The sequence below is a fragment of the Rosa chinensis genome, chromosome 5, assembly GCF_002994745.2.
Source record: "Rosa chinensis cultivar Old Blush chromosome 5, RchiOBHm-V2, whole genome shotgun sequence".
NCBI lineage: Eukaryota > Viridiplantae > Streptophyta > Magnoliopsida > Rosales > Rosaceae > Rosa > Rosa chinensis.
Window position 1 is genome coordinate 64,308,400 of NC_037092.1, and position 22,896 is coordinate 64,331,295.

The 22,896-nt window shown below is 37.9% G+C and overlaps 3 protein-coding genes and 1 long non-coding RNA gene across 6 annotated transcripts; 3 read left to right on the forward strand and 1 right to left on the reverse strand.

Annotated features, from left to right (window-relative positions):
• The first annotated feature begins 1,431 nt into the window (after positions 1-1,431).
• LOC112201599 lies at positions 1,432-5,109 on the forward strand. Of its 3 annotated transcripts, none has more exons than XR_002936817.2 (6): positions 1,432-3,277; positions 3,660-3,806; positions 3,959-4,071; positions 4,158-4,212; positions 4,339-4,427; positions 4,673-5,109. It is a non-coding gene; the product is annotated as an uncharacterized LOC112201599 (long non-coding RNA). The 3 variants fall into 3 exon arrangements; XR_005799975.1 differs by having other exon boundaries at positions 1,432-1,797; positions 4,673-5,106; XR_005799974.1 differs by having other exon boundaries at positions 1,433-3,806; positions 4,673-5,106.
• A 10,154-nt stretch (positions 5,110-15,263) lies between these two features.
• On the forward strand, positions 15,264-16,161 carry LOC112165806 (proline-rich receptor-like protein kinase PERK1). Its single transcript, XM_024302474.2, has one exon. It carries the CDS (start codon positions 15,376-15,378, stop codon positions 15,871-15,873), a length of 498 nt encoding a protein of 165 aa, XP_024158242.1. The 5' UTR covers positions 15,264-15,375; the 3' UTR covers positions 15,874-16,161.
• A 3,540-nt stretch (positions 16,162-19,701) lies between these two features.
• On the forward strand, positions 19,702-20,322 carry LOC112163831. Its single transcript, XM_024300084.1, has 2 exons — positions 19,702-19,918; positions 20,057-20,322. The coding sequence occupies exons 1-2, from the start codon at positions 19,702-19,704 to the stop codon at positions 20,320-20,322; spliced, it is 483 nt and encodes a 160-aa protein (XP_024155852.1).
• A 587-nt stretch (positions 20,323-20,909) lies between these two features.
• On the reverse strand, positions 20,910-21,966 carry LOC121049248. Its single transcript, XM_040505926.1, has 3 exons — positions 21,631-21,966; positions 21,283-21,483; positions 20,910-21,194 (listed from the first exon to the last, which is right to left on the reverse strand). Exons 1-3 carry the CDS (start codon positions 21,919-21,921, stop codon positions 20,910-20,912), a joined length of 777 nt encoding a protein of 258 aa, XP_040361860.1. The 5' UTR covers positions 21,922-21,966.
• Positions 21,967-22,896: the final 930 nt, after the last annotated feature.

Genomic DNA, 22,896 nt, shown 5'->3' on the forward strand with positions numbered 1-22,896 from the left:
CAACAAAGAATTGTTTCATATTATGAAATAGAGGAAATGTTCATTTACCCAAATTTGAGCTACACTAACCCCATTTATCCAAACATCTTATAAGATTGCCCACTTACCTAACAAATTACATATTTTTTACCCTAATACCCAATTAAATTATTTTTTTAATTAATTTTTGTTTATTTTTGGGACAATTTTGTCCTTTCTCCCTTTATCATTTAGAGAGAGAGAGAGAGACTTCACGGGACTCCGGTCACCGGTAACAGGAATCCTGTCAAAGGCCGTGGGACTCCGATGACCTGCCGCAGGACTCTAGTGACCGGTCGCGGGACTTCTGTGACTGATTGCCAGAATTCGATCACCGACGGCCGGAATCCGGCAACCAGTGTCTGGTTTTATTGCCCCCCAATAAACTTTTTATTACCCCTAATAATACCCAATAAACTTTTTATTGCCTTCCAATAAACTTTATTGCCCCATAATAAATTTTTTATTGCCTCTAATAAACTTTTTATTGACCCCTAATAAACTTTTTACTGCCCTCCAATAAAAATTTATTGGGGGTTAATAAAAGTCTTCGGCGACCTCTTTGCGAACTTCTGGCAACCTCTGAACCGGTGACCAGAGTCCCGTGTCCTATTTTATTTCCCCCTAATAATACCCAATAAACATTTTATTGCCTCCTAATAAATTTTATTACCCCCAATAATACCCAATCAACATTCTATTGCTCCCCAATAAACTTTATAAAAATTTATTAGGGGGTAATAAAAGTCTCCAGCGACCTCTTGAGAAACCTCCGGCAAACAGTGATCAGATTCCCGCGGCCGGTGACTGCTGACTGGATTCCGATGACCAGTGACCTGATTCCAGAGTCCGGCGAGGTCTCCAATAACTTTTTAATTATTTAAAGGGCAAACTTGTCTTTTTACATTTAAATTGGGTAAGTGGGTCCACAAATTTTTTAGTGGAGTAAGTGAGCATTTATTGGGCCCAAATTGGGTAAATGGTCAAGAGCCCTATGAAATAATGTGATACTTTATGTAGCTTACAGGACCTATTAAGATAAGAATTTTTATCACAGGTGAGGTCTAAACTTTTTCAGACCGGACAGAATGGTACTTGGACTTTCAAAGTGATCAAATAGGTACCTGAACTTCCAAAATCACATCAATAAGGTGCTTCCGTCACTATTCGAGCTATTAAATTCAATAAAATTATGTGAGAAGATCTCTTGGATTTAGACCCATATTGGCTTTGTCATGATAGGATAGGTCACTACTAAAAACAATTGCAATTGCTTCGGAAATTTGCAACGGAAAATTTTACCGTTGCATCTCAGAGAATTTTTATGACGGACGTAACTTTGCTGTCGCATAATTATACATCTATTGCGATGGTACAGTCACCCCGTCGCTTGTATAATTAAAAATAATAATAATAAGACTATTCAATCCTTTAGATCTAGACCAAAACTGATTTTCTTTCATGCCTCCTCTCTCTCAAGACCAAGAGAGACAGGAGCTTCGATGAGCCGAGGCTGCGTGGCTCGCCGAGAGTCAGTAAGGATTTGGGGACGGTTATAAACGGGTCGTCATCCGGGTTCTCAGGTTTCAATTCCGATGGCGGCGGCTCCAAGGGACATCCGCTGCCATGGCTGTCGGTGTCGTCGGCGCAGGGAGTGGGAAATGATCAGGGGATTGGGTTGGGATCTGCGTCTGGATCGGTTTCCAGTGGGACTTCGTCGGTGTCGTCCTCTGATGAGCAGCCAATTGTGCACGACCCCAGTCAATTTGGGGCTTTCAGGTTGGTTTGGATTTTTGGGGCTTTTTGCTATTTTTGATCAAATTGAGTTTCGCTGAATTTGATTCAATTGAAGTGAGTAAGATGTGCAAAAATGAACAGTTTTGGCTAAAAGCAGTTGTGAATTTATTGGATTTGATGAGTGTCAAAATTAGTAATTTGTTGGCTGAAACCTGAAAGTCTGGGTTTTGCTGTCAAATTTGGATTTCCGAGTTACTTGAGTCTGCTACTTTTTCTGAGTTAGCAAAATTAGGAATTTACTACTGGAAAAATCGAGTCTTTTGCTTTAGAATTGGTTTGGTCTGTATATGGGGATTTGTTATCAGTTACAGTCCAACTCCCCTTGTTGAGTTTGCTACTTTTTCCGATTTTTGTTTTGGCCTTTTCAACTGATTTTTCCTTCTTTCTGCAATTGGTGTGTCTTCATTCAACAACAACATCATCTGATCCCGCTTTATTTCTTCTTTTTGAGCGTCTTATACTGATTTCAGTCTCAATATGGTTGTCTCTAGACTACGGATAGGCTTTTTTTTTTGTTTGTTTGTTTTTTTTTCTTCTCTATCCCCACAGAAGGTTGAAATGTAATGGAACAGTGAGTGGAAGAAGTATTTTTGTATTTTGTGATTACAAGCTCTAGATGTTAAAGTCAAGGTATGCAGCTTTACATTTTTCATTTTTGTGATTACAAGTGATATCATGTAAAGTTATATTATTGATTAGCAAATGGAGGACTTTGAGATTTCAAACCACTGAGCTTCTCTCTATTTTGCTTCAATTCCAGAAATTTTCTTTCCTTTCGGTAAGAACTTCTACTTTCTGTTAAATTCCAGTTCTTAAAGCTATTCAAGGTTGTAATGGAATGCACTTTTGATTATTACATTTTGGTAAACCCATGAGGATGGATAGGACTGGAAAAGACCAAAGTTCAATTACTGCACTCCCAAGTGTTTGATGTTATGCCTCAAAGGCAACACCCAAGCTGAACCAGTGGGCTATTCCATGATTTTTGAAAAACCTATACTTCTTGTTTTACTCTCAGTTTTTAACAGCTTAAAATAGACTCTTAAATGATCATTTTGAGCTTGGTTTCAAGAAAAACGGAGTTAAAATGAGATACTTGTGCTATTTTGAAGTTACTGCACTGTTTCAGGATTTCTGCAGAATCAGCGTTTCTGTCCATTTTAGATTCTTGTTTGACCCTCCATTTGAACTTCGATTAGCATGAAACTTTGCAAAATAGTAGCTTCGCATGTCTACTTCAAATCTGGAAAGTTTTGCTTGAAATGACTGAAAGACTAATTGTTGGTGAAATTTTCTTGCTTGTTACCAGTTTTCTGAAATTTTCTCAAAACTTGCAGCTTATTGTTACAAACAATTGATTTGAGAACCTTTACACTTGTTTTCTGTCCTCGATCTTCACTTGATTTGAGAACCTTTACACTCGTTACAAAAAGTGGAATTGAAGGACATCAAAATTGTTGTGGTTAGTACATACATATTCATTATGTTAACTTTGTTTTTGGAGTTCAATTTTCTACTCAAGCATAGAGGGAGGGAAATATAAGGGAGAAAGCAAGGAGGGAGAGATGCAGAAGAATGAAAACAGTAGCCAAGAAATGGTTTTGTTTATGTTAATTTGTAGGCACTGATAGCAATCGCTCCAAATTTCAGCCCTTGTCTCTTCCTAATGTCAAAAAGAGTGATATTATTCTTTTATTCTCTACTGATTTACAATTTAATTGTTTCTATGAACAATGGAGTAGTGTACTGATTGTTTGTTGTTATATTTGGTTGATTGAGTTAACGAAAAGTTTGAGAGTTTTGATCAACTAATCCCTTCCTTTATTTTTGTCTTCCCTTATCAGCAAATGGAGAAGCATATCAAGACACTCATTGTCCTATCTCACTACTTGGAGGTGCAGTGTTTTGATACAAAATTGTTTGACTAATCCGGCTATTTTCAAGTGGTTGAGGTGGAAATACAGATTAGATTCTCCACCTCAGAAGCTATGGTAATTATCTAAGAACTTCATTATTATCTCTCACCATTGAAATTGTACTTGAATTTAGTTCTCTTCTATTGTTGTTGTTGTTCTCTCTTTTTTTTGCCCTTCCCTTTTTATGGAAATTGTATGATTCATTTGGCTATTTTCAAATGGTTCAGGTGGAAATCTTTCGATTTTGCAGCTCTCAAGTACAGTTTATCTCATTCTCTGATGTTGAGTACCTGGAATCCGCAGTTTTCCTGTGGGCAAGGGTTAGGACTAGGCTGCAAAGGTTTGTTCTTTTTGTTTATACATACTTCTTTCTCATATTTCCATAGTTTATTAGACATTCATTCTAATAATAACACTTTGTCATAGGTTTGTTTGAGGATGAGAAAGCACACAGTTAATTCTTCAACATTGGCTTGAAGCTGTAAGTTCACACTTTATGTGTGACCTTTAATAAGCCCATATATTTCTTTTGAAAACCTATATTCCTTGCAATATAAAATATGCATGATCTAATATTAAGCCATTTACTTCTTGATGTGCTCTACAGATTGATCCACACCATCAGTATGGACACAATTTACACATGAACTATGATTTATGATTTGAAAGTGAGAGCAGCCAGCCTTTCTTCTACTGGTAAGCGATTGGTCGTAATCTTCATTTATTCTCACCATATAATGATCAAATACGTTGGTGAAACCTTTTCTGATGATAGATGTCATATTTGAGACTTACCGACCAATATGTATTTATTTTCACCATATAATGATCATATACTGCTTTGTGTTGTTTATATATTGCAAATTACTCTTTCCAATGCTATTGGTGATAAATAATGTTACCTCTGATTATTTTTGTGTGTCCTATGTATGATTATATAGACGGATACCCATCTGAATTGTGGGAAGGCACTACTGGAAATGCTATTATGTATTTATGTCCCCCTGCCATCATATGTTGCAAAAGACTTGGGACTATGTTCAAAAGCCGTGATGGGTCCTGCTGGAATCTGTTTGCTGTGTTTTTGAACATTTGATGGAACTATGGGCTTATTTGGGAAGAGAAATGATTGAAGAATGTCATTGTGTTATGTTTGTGTACTGGTAGCTTCTTCTTTTTTTGAGGCAAGCGACATTTTACTGATCTTTGGCTGTAATTAAAGAGTTGGTGTATGAAAAGCAATTGGATAGGCAAGAAATGGATGACTTGCTGCAGATGGTACTAGCTTTGGTGTGCAATTCACACCAATTTTTTTATTTTATTTTTTATAAATGAAATATTCTTTTGCGACGGCAAAGTATCCGTCGCAACAAATTCACCCCAATTTTTTTTAAAAATGAAATATCTTTTTGCGACGACAAAGTATCCGTCGCAAATAGTTTAACCATTGCGACGGCAACAGTTTTCCGAAGCAAATACTTTTTGCGACGGCATTTTACCGTCGCAAATGGATTTTGTGACGCCACCTATTGCAACGCCAACATTTCCGTCGCAAAAGGCTCAATTTTCGGTCGCGAAAAGTTTTTTCCGTCGCAAAATAGGCGTCGCAAAAGCAATTCTTTTCAGTAGTGGGTCATCCTAGTCATGATATGATGATCTGTCTACTAAAGACTTCACACGGATATCCATTCTTTCGAGCAAAATGAAGCGCGAATCAAATATTGATTCCTAAACTAAATGTGACCGCCACCGCTGCCGCCTGACCCTGTCGCCGTCCACCACCAACCTAGGGCCACCAACGTCCCTCCTCCTAACGCCATGGTAGGCATCTCCCATGGCCATGGCGCCATGGTGACAATTCCCTTGGCTATGACGCCATGGATGATAATTCTCATGGTCATGACGCCATGTACTTCGAATATCATTTCAGACTCTCAGGCCCAACCAAAATCCTCATTAGTTGCTTCTAAGGCCTCTAGCTCTTTCTACAAAGCTTGTTCCTTATGGAAATTAGGACCGAGGTTTTCCTATGCAAATGATATGAAAATGCTCATTCTGTTCTTACATAAAGTCTGTGGGGATTCTATTGACTGGTTCAACCAACTTGCGGACGTTTAAATATCTCATAATGTTGGTTGACATGCAAACACGATGGTCACGTGTTGTGCCATTGTCCACTTGTAAGCTTATGCTATACTCCTAGCACATATCATATGACAACGGGCTCACTTTCTAGATCATCCTATCCAGTCAATTGGACTTGACAATGCTAAAGAGTTTACATCGAAGACTTTTGATGATTATTGCATATCATTGGGACAGATGTTGGACATCATATTCTCATGTACACACCCAAATGGTCTCGTCGAAACTACTACGATGGTAGTCTGGAATTTGGTAATGCGCACCAATATTCTTATATCGACTTGGGGTAATGCAATATCGTATGCAGCTATGTTAATTCATCTATGACCCACTGTCACTCAATCTATCTCTACGTTACAGCTAGTATCGTGTACTTACGCATATTTGAGTGAGTCATTTATGTGCCTATTGTGCTGCCACAATACACTAAGATGGGTTCTCACAAATGAATGGACAAATACATTGGATATGAGAGTCCAACAATCGTCCGCCATTTAATATCCTTGCTAGGCGATCTCTTTACCGTATGTCTTGTCCAGAGTGGTCTGTTCCCACTATGTCTCATCACGATCCCCACTTAAAATGACTAGATCACACATATCTGCTGCAAATATGCCTACAAGGATGGACGTTCCTACTAGAGGACGTAGAGTCACCCTACACAGAAGTAGGCATGACACCAACGCCATTCTCAATGGCACTCTGGTGTTACAAGCCATGGCCCCAGCTAGGATGTGTAGGAGACCCGTGGGTTTGAAGGATACTTTGGCACAATTCAATCCTTTGATCATCGACACTCAGAATCCGTCTCATGAGAATCTTCCGGATTATGGTTATTGTTGGGGGATGCCTCAACTTCAAAACCAATTCTTGAGAATATAGCGCTCTATGAAAATTACACAAGTGTACATGAGATGTGGGATAGACATTCCATCATGATTGATGATGTATTTATGCATTTCATTTAGGGGTCGTCAACGGGCCGGGCCGGGCCGGGCCTTGCTATATTTTTAAATAATTACGGGCCGGGCTTTATTAAAAATCAAAGGATCCAAGCCCGTCCATATAAAGCGGGCCTTGCGGGCTTTTTCGGGCCAGGCCTTGCGGGCTTTATTTATAAATAAATATTTAAAGACACAAGTATTTTTTTTTTAATCAAGCTTTGGAAATTCAATGGATAATGATCAAATACAACCAAAGATAACAATCTATATAACTATATTGTACCAAAAAAAATCTATATTTATATATAGATACTAATTTGTTGATAAATAAATTTTTAAAGACACTAATTTTTTATAAATCTATATTTATACATCATACACTGCAAAGAGCTACATATAGCAATTCAAAGAAAATGAGAAACCGACCGTTGGATGAGTTTATTACAATAAATTATGAGTGTGGTAAAAAATTTAGCCAATTTCACCATATTTTTGAATCCGATCGGATTGGTCAACCGTAGTCACTTATATGTTTTAGTGGTTGACCGATGGCGTGGCAACCGCGAAACGTGCATATTTTTTCACATCACGTTTGTATATATTCCATCGATGGATGTGCATGGACATAAGATAAAAAAAAATTAATTTTAATTACAAACACATTGGACTATACTAATTTTATTCCTAAATTTATATGACTTATACATTGCATTTAAATTGTTTACGTTCATTCTAAAGCAACCATGAAGTGGAAAATGAATTCGGAGAAACCAACTGCTCGATGGAGAGATTGTAATGTTTCATGGTGGTTGTAGAAAATCCAGCCAATTTGGTTCACGTTTCGAATTCGATCAACTAGGTCAAACGTAGTTACTCTTATAACCCTATATTTATATATCATACACTTCAAAGAGAAACCCCTATCAATTCAAAGAAAATGGAAAAACCGACCGTTGGATGAGTTTATTACAATAAATTATGAGTGTGGTAAAAAATTTAGCCAATTTCACCATATTTTCGAATCCGATCGGATTGGTCAACCGTAGTCACTTATATGTTTTATTGGTTGACCGATGCCGTGACAACCGCGAAACGTGCTTATTTTTTCACATCACGTTTGTATATATTCCATCAATGGATGTGCGTGGACATAAGATAAAAAAAAATTAATTTTAATTACAAACACATTGGTCTATACCAATTTTATTCCTAAAGTTGTATGACTTATACATTGCATTTAAATTGTTTAGGTTCATTCTAATGCAACCATGAAGTAGAAAATGAATTCGGAGAAACCAACCGCTCGATGGAGAGATTGTAATGTTTTACGGTGATTGTAGAAAATCCAGCCAATTTGGTTATCGTTTCGAATTCGATCAACTAGATCAAGCGTAGTTACTCATATAAATCTATATTTATATATCATACACTCCAAAGAGCAACCCCTATCAATTCAAAGAAAATGGAAAAACTGACCGTTGGATGAGTTTATTACAATAAATTATGAGTGTGGTAAAAATTTAGCCAATTTCACCATAATTTCGAATCCGATCGGATTGGTCAACCGTAGTCACTTATATGTTTTATTAGTTGACCGATGCCGTGACAACTGCGAAACGTGCTTATTTTTTCACATCACATTTGTATATATTCCATCAATGGATGTGCGTGGATATAAGATAAAAAAAATTAATTTTAATTACAAACACATTGGTCTATACCAATTTTATTCCTGTAGTTGTATGACTTATACATTGCATTTAAATTGTTTAGGTTCATTCTAAAGCAACCATGAAGTAGAAAATGAATTCGGAGAAACCAACCACTCGATGGAGAGATTGTAATGTTTTATTGTGGTTGTAGAAAATTCAGCCAATTTGGTTCTCGTTTCGAATTCGATCAACTAGGTCAAACGTAGTTACTCTTACAAACCTATATTTATATATCATACACTCCAAAGAGCAACCCCTATCAATTCAAAGAAAATGGAAAAACCGACCGTTGGATGAGTTTATTACAATAGATTATGAGTGTGGTAAAAAATTTAGCCAATTTCACCATATTTTCGAATCCGATCGGATTGGTCAACTGATATGTAGAAAATATATATGCACATATTTTATATAGAAGTATAATAGTATAAGAATTTCCACACACACACACACACACACAGATATATATATATATATATATATATCTCTCTCTCTCTATATACACACACATATATATATTAATATATATATATATATATATATATATATATAGATCCTATCCAGAGCGGAGCTCCGCTTTGAAAATTAACGTGTGAAGTTCGAGTTTTGGGTCACTTTTCGGTCGCATAACCACATCTCGACCGTTCAGTTTTTAGGTACTAGTGTATAGATCGTCTCTGCAAATTTTCAGCCAAAATGATGATCGTTAAGGCATTGATAACTGCCTTAAAGCTAGTACGGTTCAGGTTGACAGATTCAGTCCGTCCATTGGTTTAAGCGAGTTAGATACCTTAACGATCATCAATTTGGTTGAAAATTTGCAGAGATGATCTATACACTAGTACCTAAACACTGAACGGTCGAGATGTGGATATGCGACCGAAAAGTGACCCAAAACTCGAACTTCACACGTTAATTCCAAAGCGGAGCTCCGCTCTGGATCGGATCTGTATATATATATATATATATATAAACACACACACACATATATGATATATATCTATATATATATATATATATATATATATCTCTCTCTCTCTCTCTCTATATATATATATATATATAAACACACACACACACACACACACACATATATATATATATATATAATATTTTGCGGGCTTTTACGGGCCGGGCCTAGCGGGCTTTTGGCGGGCCGGGCCGGGTTTTTGCGGGCCTCCATCGGCCCACTAAGGCGGGCTTTTGCGGGTTTTTTGACAGGCCGGGCCTGGCCAAAAGCCTTGCGGGCCGGCGGGCCTCCATTGGCCCACTTGATCCGCGGGCTTTTTGATGAGGCCTAATTTCATTGCGCATGAGTTTGTTAAGTCATATGATATCGAACCATGCTCTGTTGATGAATGAATGCCAACATAGAGAGATTTGGCCTAAATGAAAAGATGTGAACTAGGTTAAGTTCGATTCTTTAATGAAGAGGAAGGTTTTTCGAGCCATTGATGCCAACACCTTCTAACATAAAACCTGCTGGCTAATGGGTCTTCGTTAGAAAGCGTGATAAGAAAAAGAGATGACAATCTAGACTTATGGCGCAAGGCTTCTCACAAAATGCCCTGGAATCGACTACGATGAGACATATTCTCTCGTAATGGATGTCATTGCACTCCACTACCTTGTCAGTTTGGTAGTTTCCAAATAACTGAATATGCAGCTTATAAATGTGGTCACTACGTATCTCTATGAGGATCTAGATACGAAATATAAATGAAGATTCATAGTGAACTTCATTTACCCAAGTCAAGTGGCTCTAGACCACGGAGCACATTTACAAAGAGGCTGAAACGCTCACTAAAGTGACTACTTGATTGGGAAGGGATATGCCCACGAGTTTTCATAACAAGTTTCAGATTTTATCGTGGTTCATGTTGGACATGATCTTCATTAGAAGCCTTTAAAGAGTGAAGGGAAACCGCTGAATACTTGAAATTTGAGTTTGAGATGAAAAATCTTGGGAGAACACGATTATGTCTCAGTTTGGAACTTGAGCATCGTATTGGTAAATGCTTAGGAATTTTGACAAGGCTAAGCCTTCAAGCATACCCATGATCGTCTGTAGTCTTGATCTCCAAAGGATGATGACTAAGACATGCTAGAGGCAGAACTGCCCTACTTAAGTACAATAGGCGTATTATTATACTTAGCTCAATGCACAAAACCAAACATCTCATTTGCAGTGAACTTGTTAGCTAGGTATAGCTCTGCGCCAAACGCGACGCCATTGGACTAGTGATATGGGCTTGTTTTATCCCTACAGAGAGATGATGGATTTAGACCCATCACATCCCAGGAGGGCCGCCAACAATGGCTTGCGTCCTCTATCTCCATCCCAAAATGACATTAGTGTTTTGGAAGGTTTTGCTGATACTGTGTAGCTCTCTGACCCACACAAAGGTCATTCCCAAACTGATTAAGTGTTCACCATGGATAAGACCGTGATATCTTGGATGTCTACATGACAAACCCTAATCGCTATATCTTTGAACCATGAAGAGATTATTGCTCTTCATGAAGTGGTTTGTGAATGTAGATGGATTGGATCCATAATTACCCATGTTTGAAATTATTGTGGTTTGAAGTCTACCACAGATGAGCCTACAAGAATTTATAAGGATAATGCTCCTTGTTTTGAACAAATGAAGCAAGGCTACATCAAAAGCGACAACACCAAGCATAATCAACAACAACAGACTCTCCTCAAGATCAAAGTGAACTAGGTTAGATCGGAGGAAAGTGTGGCAAACTTGCTCACTAAGTCATTACCTAAATTCACTTTCGAGAAACATGTTGGTAGCATCGTTTGCGGAAGTTATCCGAAATCCCATGACCGTAGTCATCAGGGGGAGATGTCTACATGTTTAGTCTCAAAACGTGAAGGGTGTGTTGTACTCTTTTTCTCCTTCGACCGAGGTTTATTTTGTCCCACTGGGTTTTTGACGAGGCAACGAGATGAGCACGTACCACATTTGGGCGACACAAGGGGGAGTGTTCAAGTAAATTCAAATTATGTGTCTGACCCAAACTCTAGGTTACTTGCTCTAGTTGTAATAGGGTTTATGTGAGAGATATTCGTAAATATCCAATCAATGTACGATTATATTTCCATATACAACTCTATCTCTATGCTTGTAATCCTCTATCTATATAAAGAGGCCCCTATTATTAATGAAAGTACGACTCAATTCTCTCCCAATTTTAGTTTTCCTTAAAGAGAGGGATCATTCTTGTTTTGCACAGCTAAAAGAGGAAAACGAGAAGTTAAAAAGAAAAAAAAAGCACAAAATAAATCAAGTTAATTAGGATTTAATTTTTGAAACTCTATATCTTGTGTTATTTGAATTTTTTTTTTGTTGGATAAGAGATTTTATATGGGAGCTTCTATTCATACCTCCAAAATTAGTATTTAGACCTCCCCACTTAATAGACCTCCAACCCACTTAATAGACCTCCAACTTACTTTTATAATAACCAATATGCTATCTATACCTCCCTAATTTTCCCATAATACCCCATCATCCAATAATATCAAAAAAAACCTTTTTTCTAGAGTGTTCTATCCATATACCTCCAAAATCGGTAGTTAGACCTCCATCAATTTTTGAACATTTCACAATATTATTTTACTCTTGAAAAAAAAAAAAAAAAATTCAATTGATAGCTCTCCCTATCCACCCCCCTCTCCCTATTGTTGTATTTTGTAGGCATATGCATCTTTAGAGCCCAAGAGCAGTTCATTTCTTCAACTTCCCAAGATTCCATCGTTTCATATAATTGCTCGATCGGAACAGTACGCTCCAATGGATGATTATGATTTTAAGAGAAAGTGGTCTGTTGGTGTTTTGGTTAGAAAATATTGCATATTCGAAATTGACTCGAGGAACTGCAAAGTAAGGAACTGGTCTGTTGATTTCTCTGTTGCTTGGTAAGGATGAAGACCATAACAAAAACAAGAGGGAAAAAATGGCATGAGGATGACCATTTGTTGATTTCATACCTCTAAAAGGGAAAAGACTTTATTTAATTTTGTCTTTATTGGTAATTTGATATGTGTTGACAGAAAGAATAGAGATACAGAAAGCAAGGTTCTAAAAAACGCTAGGCGCTAGTCGGGCGGTGACCCGGGGACTAGGAGGTTTTTTTTAAAAAAAAATTATTTTTATGACCTATAATAATATAAATAAAAATATTTAAAGTCTAAAAAATAATTATAAATATGAAAATAGTCAAAATATAGAACAAATTAGGGTTTAGGGCTGCCTAGTCCCCGCCTAGCCCGCCTAGTAGCCCAACGCCTAAGGGCAACGCCTAGGCCAAAATCTGATCGGTTCCTTATCGCCTAGCATCTAGGCGGCCCCCTAAGCCATTTTTCTAGAACATTGACAGAAAGTATGATGGAGGTAAAAGTTTGTCATTCATTCTCATTAGACATCTTTATATATATGGGGAAAAAATATAAACAGTACTCCAACTATGGTCCATTCTAAATTTTCATACCCAACTTTCCGAAACTATCACATTGGTACCCCAAATAGCTAGTTTGACCAAACATACGTACCCGCCGTCCATAATGGCGTTAACTTGCTCATTTCGTGGCCTCTTTAAATCATGCCAGCTGTCAGAAAAGTTAACGTCGTCATGGACGGCGTGTACGAAAATTGAGTTGGATTGGGTACTCCAAGTACTAAAATGATAGTTTCCAGAAGTTAGGTACAAAAATTTAGAATGGGTCTTACCTCAGGTACTGTTTATATATTTTTCCCTTATATATATAGATGTTAGAGTTTACAGCATAAGAACATCAATGGTGAGTATTTGCGTGGACATCACATATGTAGTGGTAGACTAGTATGTCACATTGTCGTTGGTCTACTGTCACTAGTCATGTATTGCATGAAATGCATCTACATTTACATACCTATTTCCTCATAGCTGCTCACTTAAGCGACTATAAAAGAAAAGTGAAACTGATGGTTGAGAATATATGCACAGCTCCAAACTGTTATAACTTTTCTTCTAAATTTAAAACGTGTGGCTGAAATTCATTTATCTCTCAACATTTCCTAAAAAATCTTCTCTTAAATGAAATTACATTTTTCTTATACATTACATTTAAAAACTTTAAATTAAGAGCGGACGAACTGCTTTTAGTTTCTTGGTCTCGAGGAGGAAAATGACATGCAGAAAATGATGGTAATTCTAGTCATTTAGTGAGTGATTAGCACGCATAATATTGAAAGTTGCTGGCCTGCTAAAGCTTTAGCGGCGACGTGTTACCGACTACACTTCCACATGAACTGATATATATGAATTCAACAAATCAAGACGGCTTTTCTGCGTCAACTTTGCCCCCTGTAATTTGGAAGAGCCATTAAACCCGGTTTAATTTTTTGTCCCTATCTATTTGAAATTTGCAGTAGTCATTACACATAATGGTACAAAAATGCATGTGATGATCGGAATTGTGAATACGATTAAGCATGTGAGATCATGTGTCTAAATCATAATTGATCTACTGTAATTTGTTTGTTTTCCTAAACACTTGAGGACGTCTCTAATCCCTAATTCCCTATAGTCTAAAATTTTGATATAGTTGGACAGGCATGAAAATGACATATGTGACCCTAATCATCTATGCATACCTACACAAATAAATAACGTGAAATTGGACCATACACTAAAATAAGTTAACCATTCTACCAATCATTATACCCTCTGGCTCCTTTTCTAGTTTTGTCAATTTGTTTACCTTGTTTGCTCCTACACTTGCCTACGAAGAGAGAGACATTTATTACACCTGGCCTAGATTCATATGGCTCGAAACTTGGAATAGTTCGTTTCTATTATATCCACGCTATCAATAGCTTTTTCTCTAGCGTTATGTTTAAGACTAGAGATTTGAAGAATTACTTAAATCGTAAGGCGAGGGAAAAAAAAAAAAAATTCAATGACACCGATTTGCAGACATTGATCTGAATAATGTAGAAGAAATTAACAATTTGTGATAAAATTAGGGATAATTTGGTGATACATCTATCAATTTTTTTTAATGGTATCAATTTTGCACTAGTTTGATATATAAGTACAGTAGTCTTAAATTAGTCTACAAATACATAGAGTCAATCTACTTTTATATCGAACTAGCTACTTAGGAAAATTTTTATACTTACACTAATAATCAATTGCATTTATATGCATAACCAAACAATCATGAGTCATGAGTCATGACAAACAGACCAAATGACAAATACTAGTTCGACTCGAAAACCATGCATTGTACGACTAATGATTTAGAATATTGTTTTCCTTTTGGTAGTTTTTAAAAGTCCTAATACAACTAATGAGCCTCCCCTTTTTTTTTTTCAAATTCAAATTAAACGTTTTAAAAACTATAACCAGAAAATAGAAACACAGAAAAGGAAACTTCCTCCTCCGGCGTTTATTGCATTACAAATAAAACCTGAAAATGTCCTTCATCACCTTTCCTTCACACATAAGCGATCTCCTAATTAATTTCAACTAAAACACCTCAGATTTCATATACCCGTCACACATTTAACATGCCCCCTCTCATCCCCGCATTTCTCTAGATCCAGTACTCCGCTCCGCATCCCACTCTCTTACTCCACCTACGTGTCACCAGATCCCAACCCCCTCCCTCTCCCTTCCCCTTCAATCCCGGCCGTTCACTTTTCCCTTCTCCTTTCAAATTCAGATCTCCTCCTCTTCTTTCCAAACCGCTACTCAACTCCCCTCTTCTTCTTGTTCTTCTTCAACTCCATTTCCTCAGATCCACATTTTCTCGAACCTTCTTCTTCTTCTTCTTCTTCAGCAATGGCGAGCCTCCTCCACTTCTTCCTCCTGGCCTTCCTCCTTCTCCAACTCACTGCTTCTTCATCTTCACCAACTCCATCTCCCCAGCCAGATTCCGATTCACCGTCTCCCTCCTCCGATTCACCCTCACCCTCCAATGCCCCGCAGATTTCAGTACCTCCGTCTCCCTCTGACTCTCCGGCGAACTCGCCGAATTCCGCTTCACCTCCTGCCCCGCCGACCTCCGATTCTCCCTCGCCGCTCCCGGATTCCGCTTCGGATGCTCCCGCGCCGGCGCCAGGTGCCAGCGACGTCAACCACAGCGATATCAACTCTGGCGGAGGACCTAAAACGGCGTCGTCCGACGGAGGGATGAGTGCGGGGAAGAAGGCCGGGATCGGACTCGGAGTCATCGTCGGGGTTGGGTTGGTCGGACTCGGAGCGGTTGTGTACAAGAGGCGCCAGGATAACATTCGCAGATCTCAGTACGGTTACGCCGCCAGGAGAGAGATGCTCTGAAGATTCAGTTACAAGGTCACTGTGAATTTTTCTTTTTACTGTTGCGGTTATTAAATCGTGTAGTAGTTTTTGTTATTTTACTGCGTTTGTTTAGTATATGATTGGTTTTGAGGTTTTGGGGATATGATGAAATTCAATTCAACTCGATTCTTGATTCTTTGGTGCGTCGGGAGGTGGTGGTAGTTAGATTCTCTTATTAATATACTGAAATTAGTCAATATTAGTCATTGATTATGATGTATTTCGATTTATTAGTACAATAAATGATTGGATCTCTTCTACATTCGATTCTTGATTCTTTGCCGCGTTGATCGGTTCTGCTACAATCTGATTAAGATGTAGATTCTATGTGATTTGGTGCCATTTGGCTCGAATTGGATTCTATTCATGGCTTATTTGAAATGGGTTTAATTTAATTGTGATCAACTAGAAGAAATGATTTTTGGTATTTAGAAAGTTCTGAGGCCAAGAAAAGGAATTTGAGTGAAAGGAATAGTTAGTCGAGACCGGATTGTATCAATTTTTCTGTCTGTTTTTCAATTTTTGAAATGCATATGGATATTTCGGTTGTGATTCTGGCCTAGATCTCCGGATAGAAAAGTAAGAGGTCAAAAGTTTTGGGTCAATTCCCATAGTTTCAAAAATGAAACTTCGACCAAAATAGTGGATAAAAGATGTATCTTCAAAAGAGAAAATTGAACCTTGGTCTCTCTGTCAGGATTTGGAGGCCTCTGATTAGGGTGAGGATTTGCATGGTTAGGGTTAATTTTTATTCATCATTATCACTCCGAATGAGATTTTAAACTTTTCATTGATTTGACAGCCATAGGCCCGGTGTAGTATTGCGTTTTCGGGCTAGTTTTTGCTTTTTTCACCATTTTCATCCTAATAACTTTTTAATCCCCAGCATTTTTTTTTTTAAACAACTGCGGCCTGAAACCACAAGAATAAAGAGCAGGTGTTGGCATGCTTTTTTTCATTTGCGTTCGCCAAACGCATACCGGAGAAGTGGTTCCTTTAATGAAATTTTCAACATTCCTGTAACACCCTGACTAAATTTCTCAAATGACGCATTATGTCCCTTTCTTCTAGATCCGTCATCCCTTTCTTCTAGATCCATCATTCTTCTCCTGTGTTCTTTTCCCTGCACTCATTGTTAGAGATATCATTGAGTATGAAAGTATATGCAAATGTATGTGTGATGTTACCTACTACCAAGTGTAGGAGGTCAAGTTTTAATATAGGGAAGTGAAGAGTGTCGTACCCAAAGGAATGGGGGAAACTCAAACCTAACTAGATTTCCACAAGAAACCTAGAAAAACATGCAATCTAAATTTGTACAAGTTTACAATCTTAGCCCTTTGGAAGCTAAAGATTGCAAAGATGGTATTAACAATTATGGTAGTAAACTGCTTGGTTGATTTTAGTTTTAAGATAAACTAAGTTGCATAAAATAAATAAAATAAACTAAGCTAATAAAAGTATGGAGACTAAATCAATGAGAGGAGTAGAGACTTAGGCATCACACCTAACCTTACTCATGCACAAAATGTAACCAATACTTGATGTAATAATATGCTTTGACAAATTTCCCCTTAATGATTGGGTGAAGCTACCAAGAAACCAACTAATCATGCAACTTAACAAACTTTAGTAAAACTAAGTTAAATTACACAACCTTAGTCCCATTTATATTTCATCAAAACACAAGTGGACTATAAACCGCAAGCCTAACAACCCCTTAAAGCAATTGAACTCACGGTTTATGCATTAAGTTTAAAGTAAGAAATTCAAGCAACTTAACAGTTCTCGTAGAAATCATTAAGTCACCACCTAAAGGCTACTCATGCTCACAGATTCAAGAAGTGGTCAAGTTCAAGTTTCCGATTCATTAATTTCCTAAACAAGCTTTCTAGGTTACTAAGCTAGCAAACACATTTAGTAAGCATTAAAGTTTAGAAGCCCATAGATTCAAAACATGCATAAACATCAAAACACATGGAAATTTACATTATTTGCACATAAGTTTGCCTCAAATCCAACTAATCACAACACATGTTATTACAAATACGAGTCATAAACATCAAACTAAAGAGAGAAGGAAGGGAAAATGAAGAACTACCCACGGGTTTGACTCTTGGTGGAGTCAAACCAAGATGTCAAAGCTCCCACCTAGCTCTCTAGATGTAAAATGATGAGAGAATTGCTTCAAGGTATGAGATTTTCGGTTTTTACAACCAAAAACACCATACACATCCACAAACTCAAGAACAAGCAAAAACAAAGGCTTGGATATGTGAAAGCAATGTTGTGATTGATTTAAAGTGTGTACTAACTTCAGTTTTGGTGAAACCTAAGTGCCTACACACCTATTTCTCACACAAACTTAAGCAACTATGAACTAGAACTCAAAACTAGAGAGAAACTATGCTAGAACTAGATAAAAGAGAGATTTTGGTGTTGTAAAATGAGACAGTAGAAGGGTGAACGGTTTTGGGGAGAGAGAATGAGCTATTTAAAGGCCAAGACAATTCAAATCAAGGGTGGAGATCAAAAGGAATGAAGGGCTAGATGTGATTGACAAATGTGTAAGCATAAAATGTGGATCTAGTTTTTAACTCCACATAGAAATGACCAAGAAAGCCCATAGATATTTTGGTGGAGGAGAAAAAATAAGGGTAAAAGAGTCATTGTGTATGGGAACAAGGTAATAAATGGGAGACAAAGGTGTAAGGTGTAAGAATTAGACCACTTGTCATCTTTCAACTTTTGAATTTCAAAATAACATAGACCTAAAGTCTTCCCACCTAAGGGCAACTCCAACTATTGGCACCATTTGGGGGTGCTATTCTCATTTTAGCACCCTCTTGTTGCACTATTCATATAGGACTCAATTCTCATCTCCAACCATGAGGTGCTATATGGGGGTGCTATTTTCACTATTCTTGCCTAAAATATAATATGAGTATAATTTTGATGAATATTATATTAAAAATATGTTAATTTAATTAAATAAGGTAAAAAAAAAATAATTTAATATTTTATCATAATATTTAAAAATTATTCTTATTATTTAATGAATTTAAAAAAAGTTTTTAAATTTTTTTTTTTGTGTCGGCATATACGACAAAAGTGTCGGCACATACGACAAAGAATCTAACTATTTAGAGGATATTTTGATGTTTTGTGTAGGCATATATGTCAAACAGCCAAATTTCGATGTGATTTCAGTGCCACGTGTCAATCTCTAATTGGCTGTCCAAATTACGGTTGAGTCTTTGTCCGCCACGTGTCATATCTTATCTAATGATATGAACTGAAACCATCCATAAATATGGGGTCATTATCATCCTCATTTCTCACAAATTCACAAACACTTCTCATATCCAAATCACACAAATCTTTCTTTCTTTTCCGTTTTGATTTTGTCAAACCATTTCTGCAATGAATCGTTTGACGAAATGGTTCCAGAAAGATCAAGAGGAGGCCGTCACGAGAAGCCGTCGACAAGCCTTGATGATGTCTGCCGCTGCCTTGCAAATCCAAACTTTGGAAGATGAGGATTCACAATGGGGTGGTTCTTCAGAATGTCGTACTTATAAGGCCAAGGATTGAGAGCTTATGGATCTTTGACTCAAAGCTCAATACTTCACTGATCCGTGCAGGTATTAACCAAACATATTTCGTAGGCGATATAGAATGCAATCTTGGGTCTTTGACAAGATGATGCGCGACGTGGCCAACTAGGAGCCATATTTTGTTCAAACAAGAGATGCTTGTGCTTGTGGGAGACTCAGCTTATCAACTGAACAAAAGTTGACATGCGCCATGAGAATGCTCGCGTATGGCATCACAGCTGATTTTTGCGATGATTACCTAGATATTGCGAAGACCACTGCCATTGAGATTTTTGAGCACTTCACAAAAGCAATCTGGAATGTGTACCATGAGACTTACCTCCGCCGACCAACACAGGCAGATTTGCGACGGCTGCTTGACAAAGCTGCAGAACAGGGATTCCCGGGGATGGTTGGTAGCCTTGATTGTATGCATTGGCGATAGAAAAATTGTCCCATCGGATGGGCAGGGCAGTATACTAGCTACAGGGGGAAACCCACAATCATCTTAGAGGCGGTGGCCTCCTACGATACTTGGATTTGGCATGCCTTCTTCGGACTTCCAGGTTTCCTGAATGATATTAATGTCCTTGGATGTTCACCGTTGTTCAATGACGTATGCACCGGTGAAACCCCTGAAGTGAACTACCAAGTACATAATAGGCATTATCGTCAATGTTATTACCTAGTTGATGGCATATACCCTAAGTGGGGGTCATTTGTACAAGCAATCAGAAACCCGAGGTCGCCGCAGACACAACATTTCACAAGGATGCAGGAAGCATACAGAAAAGACGTGGAGAGAGCATTTGGTATTCTCCAAGCTCGTTAGGCAATCATAAGAGGACCAGCTCATGGGTGGAGTAAGGAGAACCTTCAATACATGGTGACGTGCATTATCTTTCACAATATGATTGTTGAAGATGAGCATGATGAAGATGCAGCACAGCCATTTGATTCGGATGATATCCCAACCAGACCAAGGAAAGCAGAGATATATAAGAGACCAGTAATGGACACCGATGTTCATCGCAATCCGCAACAACTAAATCAATTCTTGCGTCGTTATAGGGAGGTTAGATGTCCAGTGATGAATAAAAACCTTCAAGACGATCTAGTCGATCACCTATGGACCATGAAGTTACAAGCTGATCAGAACCACCAGTGAACAGTTTTCCTTTTTTTTTTTTGTGCTTTCAATAAGTGGCCATGTTGTCATGATAAGTGGTCATGGCCTACTTTGGTTGTATTGTTGTGTGGTATGCTTTTACTTTGTATTGTGTGCTTTTAATTTGTGTGGTGTGCTTTATTATGAAAATAAAAGTTCAATGCTTTTTTACGAATATGATCTACTCAACAAAATAATTTTTATTATCATAAATTAAAACACAAACCATTCAAAGTAACTAACAATATTAATTACATCCAATATGTCTTGCCAAGTGGATCATAAGTGGTCAAGCATGTGTTGTCTCCTTCAGGGGGTGTAGGATCTTGAGATTGTTCTGGGATGCTTGAAGTTTCTGCCTCCTTATCAATTATTTGTTGTTGCTTCCTCTCCCAATAACTCCTCTTTCTTGGGGTGAAAATTGATGGATCCACCTGCATCGTGCGAGCATCCTCAGTGCGTTGCTCAATTAGTTGACCTTCCTCAAACTGTCTTTGCCTTTGTTGGTGCTCGCGTTCTGTTTGTTCATAACATTTCTGCATTTGAACTCGTAGGCCATCCGCATCCTGCTTATTGCCTTTTTTTCTTAGCTAGCTTATGAGCTTTCTGTCCTTGAGGACATGCCTTTCTTGATGAGGGAAGCTCATCCTCAGTAGTGGGTGTTCCATCGTCATCCAAGTTGACATGATTAGGAACACTAAAGTGGGTGTTTTCAATTGATGGCGTTTTTCCAAACTTTTCTGTATTTTTCAAGTATTGCCAACAATGCTCAAACACAAAATCACAACCTTCCGAGTCGTAGTACGTTGATTTAACATTCATGAGCTACATATAATATTAAGTAAATAAAATATTAAAAAAAAATTGGCTTAGTATAAATCGATGAATAAACTATATAACAACATTTTACTTTTAACAACTACATGATAAATAAAAAAATAATCATTATTGAACATATTTCAATATAATTACCTCGTCCTCCATATTTTCGCCGCTTCTTCGTTGAAAGTGTTCGACTTTGTTAAGAGCTTGGCGCCACTTCATACATGCCGGACTTATTTTCTTCCAACGAGCGTGGCAACTAGAATGTGTTCTATCCATGCAACCAGCCGGTTTGTGAGCATTGTACTCCTCCGCCACACGACTCCACAATAAGTCCGACTTTTGATCTTTTCCGACGCAACCATCACCCCCAACGGTGATCCAAGCTTGGCAAAGAATAACTTCTTCATTGTGCCTCCAAGAATCCCCTCTTGGAGCCATTTTTTCCAAGACAAAAAAAAAAGGAAGATATATTTAAGAACAAGAAGATGGGTTAATAAATGGAAAATTGTGACGGAGATGGAGGATATTTGGTGTGAGAAAATAGAAAAGAATGGGTTGGTATTTATAGAATTTCCTACATTTTACTGTTCTAATGGGTATATTTTTTTCCCTCAATTTTCTGGTATTTTTTTAAAAAATTTTTTGGAACAAAAATGAAATAATAACCTTTCATTTAATAAGAGCTGTTGATAAGTTTTTTTTCTCTCAAATCTGAGCCATTAGATTGAAAATAGATCCGTTCAGTAAAAAAAAATAAAAAAATAAAGCCAACATCGGACCGTCCATTTTCAAAATGGAGCGATCTCAGCCGTGCATTTAGTGACCGTTGGGACACGCAATAGTCGGCAGTAGACAAACTGAGCCTTGCGGGGCCCACTGGAGCAGACCATCTGCAGTGCTTTTTTTTCTCTCCAGCGCAAGTGGGCGCGTATTCCTTCTCCCTTGTTCTCCCTTCTGGGTGTGCTGCCCACCCAAGCCATCCAGCGCGTCACTTCAATTGTTGGGCTGAGAAATCAGAAACTGTGGTCCCGGGTCACTGTGCTGAGTCCTGGTCTTGGATTTGTCTCAAATATGAGACTCCAAATGAGCCCAAGTCTCATATTAATAGGACCAGATCCACCAAAAACACAAGGTTGGAGAAGCAAAGTCTTATAATTGGCAAAATTTTGGTTTGGCACCCCATGGTTGGAGTTGCCCTAAAGTCTCTACCCCTAATCAGCGTTTTCCTGTCCTCCATACATGTTCTTGACCGGCCAACTTGGCTGGAAATGTTCAGAATCCGGTGTTGACCACCGTTGACCCATTTTTTGTCCGTTTGCGCACTTTCTTCTCCTTTCTTCCTTCAATTAAATCTCCATTGAGAGTTCGAATTAGCCTTTGACTTCTTCATACCAAATGTTCCTCCATGAGTGC